The 9,685-nt window shown below is 40.2% G+C and overlaps 1 protein-coding gene across 1 annotated transcript; it reads right to left on the bottom strand.

Moving 5' to 3' along the window:
* Positions 1-1,325: 1,325 nt before the first annotated feature.
* get3 (guided entry of tail-anchored proteins factor 3, ATPase) lies at positions 1,326-8,630 on the bottom strand. Its single transcript, XM_083522846.1, has 7 exons — positions 8,109-8,630; positions 7,186-7,333; positions 5,278-5,426; positions 4,603-4,753; positions 3,851-3,958; positions 3,114-3,311; positions 1,326-2,573 (listed from the first exon to the last, which is right to left on the bottom strand). Exons 1-7 carry the CDS (start codon positions 8,249-8,251, stop codon positions 2,448-2,450), a joined length of 1,023 nt encoding a protein of 340 aa, XP_083378972.1. The 5' UTR covers positions 8,252-8,630; the 3' UTR covers positions 1,326-2,447.
* Between the last annotated feature and the right edge of the window lie 1,055 nt (positions 8,631-9,685).

The raw sequence follows: 9,685 nt of genomic DNA, 5'->3' as shown, positions 1-9,685 counted from the left end.
ACCCTCTGAAAAACGTTTCTAAACACCTTAAGCCAAACTACATACCAGTGCCCTATATTTCCAACTATTTTCCCAGAAACTCCACCACTCTGAAAAAAATTCCCAAACATTCTACACCAAACTGCTCACCAATGTACCAAATTCCCAACCATAGTCCCAAAAGCCTAACCATTCTTAAATCGTAAACCTTTTACCCCAAACTGCCTGCCAATGTCTTAAACTATTATAACACTCTATACTATGGTGATGCAGTGATATTATGCAGGTAAACAATTGAAGAAAAAAGCTCATCATTTCTGTTTATCATCAAATCCACCCGAAGAATAACAAATACTATTTGGAGCTTTGAGATTTCCTTTTTTTTTTTTTTTTTTTTTTTTAAATGACTTCACTCTCACTTACCCTCTTGATGCAGTGTACTGTGTCGACACCGCAGGGTTTCTTGTTTGTACAGATTATGATCACAGGATGAAAGATGGCCTCTGCTGTTCCAGTCACTTTGGATATTTTGGAAGCCGGTAAACGTTTTTATTATAATCTCCCAAACCTTCTTTGCTGATGTAGCAGTGCTTGTGCTTTAGACATGGTGGGTTTTATACAGGTGAAATCAGCTTCCAGTGATTATTTTTTCCGATCTTTTGCCCAAACGATCAGTGCTTACCCGGAGCAGTTTTTTTTGCATACTGTAACGTGATTGGCTATTATGTTTTATGACACAATAACATTAACCGGTTATGTTTCAGTTTTTTTTATTTTTTATTTAATTCACTTTTTTTTAATTGATATTAATAAATCTCTTGGCTATGAAGTCAGTGAACTGAAGATGATTGTAATATTCATTCATTCATTTTCTCCCACTTATCCGTAATTCGGGTCGCGGGGGCAGCAGTCTAAGCCGCCTTCGACTGCTGCCCAATCCTCACAGCACCGTCCCTTACAGTCCCTCCTGCAGGTGGTGAGCCCACGGGAAGGCGGCCCCATGTCACGGACCTTGATATTTCCCTCGTAAGGGACCCCCGGAGCACAGAGGGTTAAGGGCCTTGCTCAAGGGCCCAAGAGTGGCAGCTAGGCGATACCGGGGCGTGAACCCCAGACCTTCCGATCGGCAACCCAGCGCCTTAACCGCTGGAGCCACCACTTCCCCCTATGATTGTAATATTATGATAGATAAAATTTCCAAAGTGTTTTGTGGGAAGGTGAGGAAAAATACGAGCTCATCTTCTCTTGTTGTACTTCGGTTAAATGACTTGAAAGAGGAATATTAGATATTAGTATTAAGTAAATATTAAATGTTTAGGGGGAATAAAAATAAAGAAAACACTGAATGAACAAATAACTGTAATTTCCTGTTACTCATACTGTTCTTATCTTATGAACACTCATAATCAAATACACAGTAAACAGTTGTATTTGTTGAAAGTGAAAAAAAAAAGAGAAAAGAGGAAAAAAAATGAAGAAAGAAAAAGAGGAAGGAGCAGTGGGAGAGAGAGAAAAAAAAGGGGAGAGAGAAAGAGAAAGGAAGAAAGAAAACAATGGAGCAGGAGGTAAAATAGGTAAGGAGATAGGAAGGAAGTGGAAGAGGGAGAGAAAGAGAGGATGGAAAAGAGAAAGACTGTAAGAAGAGGAGAAAAAAAGCGGTGTGGAGAGTGTAAAGACAGAAGACAAAGGTGAAGAGAGAAAGAGAGGGAGTGAGAGAAAGAAAGGGGGAGAGAAGGAGGAAGTGCAGGAAAAAAGAGAAAAAGTGAGAAAGAAGAGGAGGGGGAGGAAGAGAAGAGAGAGAAAGAAGGTAAACATTTCTCTTTACTATGTGCTTCATTAGGAATCAGAGAAACATCCTGCTGAACCCAAATGAGGCTGAACATAGACACGGTCAGCGATTCTCTGGAGAACTGTTCATTCGTCACATTATACAGTTTGTACACAAAAAATTACAAACAATTAGTGAGAGAAAACTAAAAACAAAACCCAGGAAGTAACACACACGCTTTGCACAGATGTTAACGGTAAAGCAGAAGTGCGATGAGATGTACAGTAACTCGCTCAGGCGCAGTCGATTCTCACTCACGGATCAGACGCCATTCTTTTTATCGTCTTTCAAGATGTGTTTATGCCCTTTTACACACAAGTCACCATCACACGATGAAATAACCATTCGATGTTATGTAACGGAGAGTAACAATAATAATAATAATGAGGAATGGCTGGGAGTAAAATAAACAACCTCTGTATCAGAAACCAGGCAGCGAGGGATGAGAGAGAAATATGGAAAGACAGAGAGAAACGTTCATACAGACAGAGGTGTGTGTGTGTAATGTTGTGAGCCTTTATCACTATGAAGCTTTCCAGATTGGATGATGACGAGCATGTGGATGAAGATGTTGCTGAGACTGCAATTGAAGGCTGTGTGTGTGTGTGTGTGTGTGTGTGTGTGTTTAGTAGAAGGTAAGTCACTTGGGGGGATTATACGGCTCCAGGAGCAGTTTGGAAAATGTGTTGACTTTGTCCGCTCCTCGTACCTCATGCGGCAGTAGAGGCAGTTTGACTATGTGGAAATCTTCATACAGGTCCTCCATCTGAAAGAAACACACACACACACACACACACACACACACACACACACACACACACACACACACACACACACACACACACACAATTAAGGGAAGTGAAGAACACTGATGATCTCTTCATCATGGCACCTGGTAGTGGGTGAAGTATTTATTAGGCAGCAAGTGAACATTTTCTCCTCAAAGTTGATGTTAGAAGCAGGAAAATGGGCGAGCGTAAGGATTTGAGCGAGTTTGACAAATTGTGACGTTTAGACGTTTGGGTGAGAGCATCTCCAAAACCTCCCTTCGAATTGTGGGATGTTCCTGGTCTGCAGTGGTCTATCAGAAGTGCTCCAATAAAGGAACAGTGTAGCTCGATAAGAAAAGTCTTTGCGTCTCTGCTCCTTCTGTGAGGGCTTTGGTAAGTAATGAATGAATCAAACACAGAACTATTTCTTCCGAAGCTTCAGCGTAGATAAACATGACGTGTACAGTACGGTAGTGCAGTAGCTCATCTGCAATACCCTTACCTATGATTGAGTAACTATACTGTATCACACTCACCTGGTCCAGGTACTTGGACTGGATCTTGTGCCTGGCCTCGCACATCTTGCAGGGTCTCTCGCTGTCGGGGAACACCAGCTGGTTGACGATGATGTTGTGCGTGTCGATGCGACACTTGGCCAGCTCCTGGATCAGCCGCTCCGTCTCGTACAGGGACAGAAACTCTGCGATACACACGCAGATGAACGTCGTCTGCTCCTGTTTCCGTACAGAAAGGAAAAACCAGACGGGTTAGAGCTCGGATTCAACTTCCAGTCTCACAGTCGAATCTTCGCGGAGGTGCTATGAAACGAGGATCGTACCATTTTAGTTATATGGGGGTGCTCAATGTCTGATCTTACATAGAACTACTGGTTTTCTCCCAATAAGTTAATATACAGCCTGCTATGATGATGCTGTAAATAAAAAAAAGAAAGACGCTTTTAATAAATAGCTTTAATGTCACCACCGTGACAGATTTCACTTTCCATGATCCGTTAGTGACACAGGATTTAAATATTTATATTTTGTCCTAATTTCGTTCTGTAAATAAATTTTTGATTGTTCTTCAGTGCATCAATGTTGCTGCACTTGAAATTTCATGTAAAAAGAAAACTTTTTATAACTCAGTGAATGAAACCGCGCACGCGTGTGTGTGTGTGTGTGTGTGTGTGTGTGTGTGTTACTGAGTCCATTTAGCTCAGCACAGTGAGCAGGTTCTCAGTATAAAAGGTTCTTTGGTATGTTCTGGGACTCACCGGGTCTTTAAACTGCTCGCTGACAGAGCGGATCACAGGAAGCGTCTCCTCCAGTTTGGAGGCCAGCTGATCGGCGTTCATATCACCCAGCCCCAGCATGTTACACATCTACAAACAGAGGAACAAAATTCGAATTAAAACAACTCTGATTATACTATAATTCCCAAAAAGCATGCGGTTAAAAAGTTTGTACCCCCTACTACAGAATAATGAGGTTTATTATTAAAGGTGAGAGAAATGTTCAGGGTGTTGACAGTAAACGGGTCCAAATTAACTGCACCCATGGTTGTGATCTAATGGGAATTTTCCTGGACATTTCCTTTATGCGCTATGTGGATGAAGGTATTGGGACACCTGACTTTTCCAGCCATATGTGGCTCTTCCCCAAACTGTTAGCACAACGTTGGAGGTACATACAGTGCTGTAAAAAAGTATCCCCCACCTTTCAACTTTTGCATTTGTTACACTTGAATGATTCAGATCAGGCAGCAAATTTAAATATTACACAAAGATAACCAGAGTAAAAACAGTTTTTAAATGATGATTTCTAATGATTTATAAAAAGCTGTCCAAACCCACCTGTCCCTAAGTGCAACATTTATCTCAATCATTTACGTGACAAATATGCAAAAACAAAACAACAGAAAATATGTAAATACTTTTTCACAGCACTGTAATTGTATAGGATGTCCCTGGAGTAGAGAATGAATCTAAAACCCAGCATGAACTTCCCAGCATGCACTGCTGCAGACCTGAGAAATGAAGGGGCTGATCTGGTTCTTGATCTGCATGAGGCGGCCCAGGCCGCGCTCTACGATGGTGGGGAAGTTGAGCAGGCGTAGCGTGTGGCCTGTAGGAGCTGTGTCGAACACCACCACGGAAAAGTTCATCCCTTTAACTAACCTGCAGCAAAGTGAGAGAACGACAGCAATAAAGTAAAAGTAAAGCGAGTTAGACGGAGTAATCTCAGACAGCTGACCATGGCGCCACCTGTTGGCACATAGGCAAACTCCCATATATATTATTTCCTAAAGATAAGTTGACTTTTGTATTTTGTTTAAGTATACATAATAAAACACATTTGGTTGGGTAAATTATATAATCGATTTAGATAAATAAAAGGTCAACAATATCCAGATCATTAGAAGGAGAAATAATCTAATTCAGTGATTAGGCTCATGTTATGAATAACATCTCTTTCGAGTAATGAGTTTTTTTTTTTTCTGTCCCGTGACCTTCATACCATCCGTTTCTATTCAGACCTGCTTACTCATAATGTTTTAAATCAAAGGCAGACAGAGTTTTTGCTGGCAGAGCTGATATAAAGGATGTTAGAAAAACAAAGCTGTCAGAGACTTAATTCATAATAAAACAGACAACACTAATATAAAAACATATATTGGATAGACGCAGGATGCGTGTCGGACCTCATAACCTCGGCATAGCTCATGGCCTCGTCGATGCCAGGGAAGGCGCTCATGGCCTCCTGCATCATCTTCTTGCCCATACTCAGCATGTTGTCCTCTTCAAAAAACTCATCCGGAAGCTCAGCCACACCCAAACTCGGGTCAATCTCCTGCATAGAGAGAGGAAGATAAAGAGAGAGAGGAAGATAGATAGAGAGAGAGAGAGAGAGAGAGAGAGAGAGAGAGAGAGAGAGAGAGAGAGAGAGAGAGAGAGAGAGAGAGAGAGAGAGAGAGAGAGAGAGAGAGAGAGATTAAAGATGTACAGTGCCTAAAGTTATACTTTGAGAAAAGAAAAAAAAAAAAAGAAAAAAAATAATGTTATGCCTGAACTGTGTTTACACACACCCACACAAAACCCCAATTACAAAAGTTGGGATGCTGTGTATAATATAAATAAATCCATAATGCAAATCCAATAAACCCATATGTTACTCTTAACAGAACACAGAAAACATATCAAATTAGGAAAAATGAGGTGTGACTTTGATGGCCGCAACACATCTTTAAAAAACAAAACAACAAAAAAAAAACCACACAAAAAAAAAAAATAACCCAGGAAAGTAGGTGTTAAAAACAAACAGAGGAGCAATTTTCACATGTTGCAACTCATTAGGTTAATTAGCAACAACTCGGTATATAAAAGTATCTTAACGGGTAGTAAAAGAGGATCCTAAAGAGTCTCTCAGAAGTAAAGTCTAATACTTACTTACAAAACACTAAATGGTTTATCTCTCATGTTTCTCTCCAGTCTTTTAACACGCTACAATCCGTCACGCTCCCTGAGATCTCAAAACTCTGGGCTTCTAGTAGTTCCTAGAATAGCAAAGTCCACTAAAGGTGGTAGATCATTCTCACATTAGCTCCTAAACTCTGGAACAGTCTTCCTGACAGTGTTCAGGGCTCAGACACACTCACCCAGTTTAAGTGTAGATTAAAAACTTATCTTTTTAGCAAAGCCTACACATAACACACATCACATCATAACCTTGTGCTTCAGAACATCTGATCACATGCACATTATCAACTTGTGCTGTTAATATCATGAACAGCAGCTACGCTAATTCCTCTCCACTGCTTCTTTTTCTCTCCCCATCCCGAGACACCCTGAGGTTTGGCCAGCTCTAGTCACGTCCCACCTTATGAAGATTGTGGACTTTTAAAGAAGTAGATGCCCACAAACATCCCAAACCATCTAGAGACGTTTCAGTGCCAATTGGATACCACTTCATGTAGAGTTTGGATATTGGATCTCTTTAAGTGTTTAAAGGCTCTGGCATGGAGAAGCTGATGTTGGATTTGTGATGATCACAAATGTTGAGCTATTTTATGCTCAGTAGCTCCTGGTTTTATAACCACAATGACTGTATAAAACTGTAGAAAGATCATCACTCATAATCTTATACTCTAGTACTCATGTTAGGTCTCACTCTCCAGTGTTCTGTAGTGTTTAAAGACTATAATCACACTCTTGATGTCACCCAAATGAGGATGGGTTCCCCTTTTGAGTCTGGTTCCTCTCAAGGTTTCTTCCTCATAACATCTAAGGGAGTTTTTCCTCCCACAGTCGTCACGGCTGCTCATCAGGGATAAATGCACACCGTTTACCTTGACTGTTGATTTCTGTAAAGCTGCTTTGAGACAATGTCTGTTGTGAAAAGTGCTATAGAAATACACTTGACTTGACTAAAGATGGACAGAAATTCACAATTCGGTGACAAACTGCGCCTGCGACCTAAACACAGTAATAATTATCAGTGAGAACATTTTGAAGCAAGAATTATGCCTTCTAAAAGGACAAAGCCTGGTCAGATACCGAACAAAAAGATTTGTGCAGGGAGAGAGCGAGAGAGAGAGAGAGAGAGCGCTGACCATAGCGAAGAGGTTATCGTAGCCCTTCACTTTGGTGGGGACCTTGGAGAACTTCTGGTCGAAGGCGTCGGAGATGTTGTGTGCCGGGTCGGTGGAGATGATGAGGACGCTCTCCCTTACTGTGGACAGCTGGACCGCCAGACTGCAGCTGCAGAACAGGACGAGGAGAGAAAGATATTACTGTTGATACTATAAATAAACATGTAACAGAACTCCGCTCACAAAGCCAACGAGAGACAAATTCCTTAAAACGTATATATGTATACTCATGCATACACATATGGACAAAAGTTTGTGGACACCTGACCATAGAACTGCGCACACTCCACATTTATTCCCCATTATTATGCTCTTCCATGAGACTTTGTGGAGATTTGTGCTCGTTAACAAGGGTTTTAAGTAAAGTCAGGTACTGGTGTAGGTGAGGTGAGGAGGTTCCTGGGATGCAGTCAGTGTTCGCATTCATTCCAAAGGTGTTCAATAGTGTTGGAGATCTATAGCTGCAGATCTTCCACTCCAAACCCATGTAAAGCACATCTTCATGGAGCTGGCTTTGTGTCATACTGGAACAGGTTTGGATCTCATAGTTCAAGTAAAGGGAAAATGTCATTTCAAAACATGAAATAATTGTTTACCTCCAAGTTTGGAGGAAGAGATTGAAGAACCACATACAGTATGGCTGGCAAGTCAGGTGTCCTGATATGTTCCTTTTGTCCATATAGTGTAGCTTTAATAACATTTAGTAAAGCTAGTGACATTTATTTATGAATTATAAAAACAATACTTAATTAATAATAAATGCTTGAACATATATGTTAGCTAGCTAGCTTCAATACTCACAGCTAGACATTAAAGCGGTTTGGTAGCTAACTTGGTTAGCCGGTTAGCTTAATCTCAAACATTAGCTTCAGGCTAAATTTTACCTGCATGTCGTTTTCCCAACGCCGCCTTTTCCACCTACAAAAATCCATTTCAGAGATTTTTGCTCTATTATATTTTTTAACGTCGGCTCTAAAGGTTCTACATCAGGTGCATCTTCAAATTCGTCTTCCAACGAAGCCGCCATCTTGAAAACTGTCTGGAACCAACCAAAGCAACCGCGTATCTAACAGTCTTCGCGGCAAACGACCCCATTCCGGCTCAAACTCAGTTCGAACCGGAAAGGTGTCCGGTAAGGAAATATTAGATCCAACATGGCGACTTATACAGCGCAGTTGCCGAAGGAAGTAAATTCGATGGCTGCATTCTAAATATATTTCGAGTCCCTACTCATGTACACTACATAGTGAATAACGTACCAGCTTTCGCATCCTACCTAGTGCACTTGCGCGCGCTGCGAGAACAATTTGGGATGGAACTCATGACTCAAGCCTTTAGGAGCGGACCAAGTGGTTTAAAACCGCAGTGGGCGAGAATATTCCAGAAAATGTGATCATTTAGATTATAATTATATAATTGTAACGTATATTTTTATACGTTATACGTATATTTGTATAATCTCTTAACGAATATATAATATAAACGTATATTTTATTATTAAATAAAAACAAAAGAAAACAGACAAAAGAAAAAACAAAAAAACACAACAACTATGACGTCAGACACAAAAGCCAAGTAAAACTTGGATTTGTGGAAGAATTGCAATTTATTTACTTTTATATTCATCATCATCATTCATCATCCTCATGTTTACAAACACACACACACCCTAGCAGCCCAGATTCAGTATTACATGTTACTGAAGCAAACTTGGCATCAAACCGTCATACATCCACTTCAAGAAAAAAAACTAAGATGATTGTACTTCACACAAGTTCATTAAGTCACTATTTTCTATTGAAAAAAGAAAAAGAAAAGTCGATATTAGAGCTACATTTCGAAAAATATTCGGCTTTACAACCAGACAACTTCTTAATGGTTCGATCAACACTTTACTAATACAAGCCCTAATATATTCACGTTTTACTTACTCACTTCTCCAGCACTAACAAGGTCATGACTTTATTTAATTACAAGATCTACATGGTCTCTGGTTTTCCCAGGATTGAGAATCTGAAACTAAAACCCAAATCTTTCTGATATGTTTCAGATCTAAATCATCTCAAACAGCAATCTGAGATCTTTAAACAACCACACGGATGGAGAGGACGACAACCTTAAAGTTACTGAATGACCAAATTCGACTCTGGGATAACAATCTCGAAAAAGAAGCAAATGGGGGAAAAAAAGACAAAAATCAACATCCTGAGATGACATGATGGCACTCGGAGATCTGAGAACTAAATACCGTTTACCAGAGACGGAGATCTTAAAGCTCAGACAGTCTACAATCCCGAATTCAATCCTGAATAAAAACATTGCGTTTTCCATGTTCACTATCACAAAGTTTAAAGGTCTTGAACCAACGTTATTTTCCTGAAACGACGACGTCAATCCGAGATCGTAAAAATACCCAAATATTCCCTGACATAACAGACAAAGTATCTGAGATCTCAGAAGA

This window comes from Silurus aristotelis, assembly GCF_946808225.1.
Source record: "Silurus aristotelis genome assembly, chromosome: 20".
Lineage (NCBI taxonomy): Eukaryota > Metazoa > Chordata > Actinopteri > Siluriformes > Siluridae > Silurus > Silurus aristotelis.
This window is presented reverse-complemented; position numbering and strand designations above follow the sequence as displayed.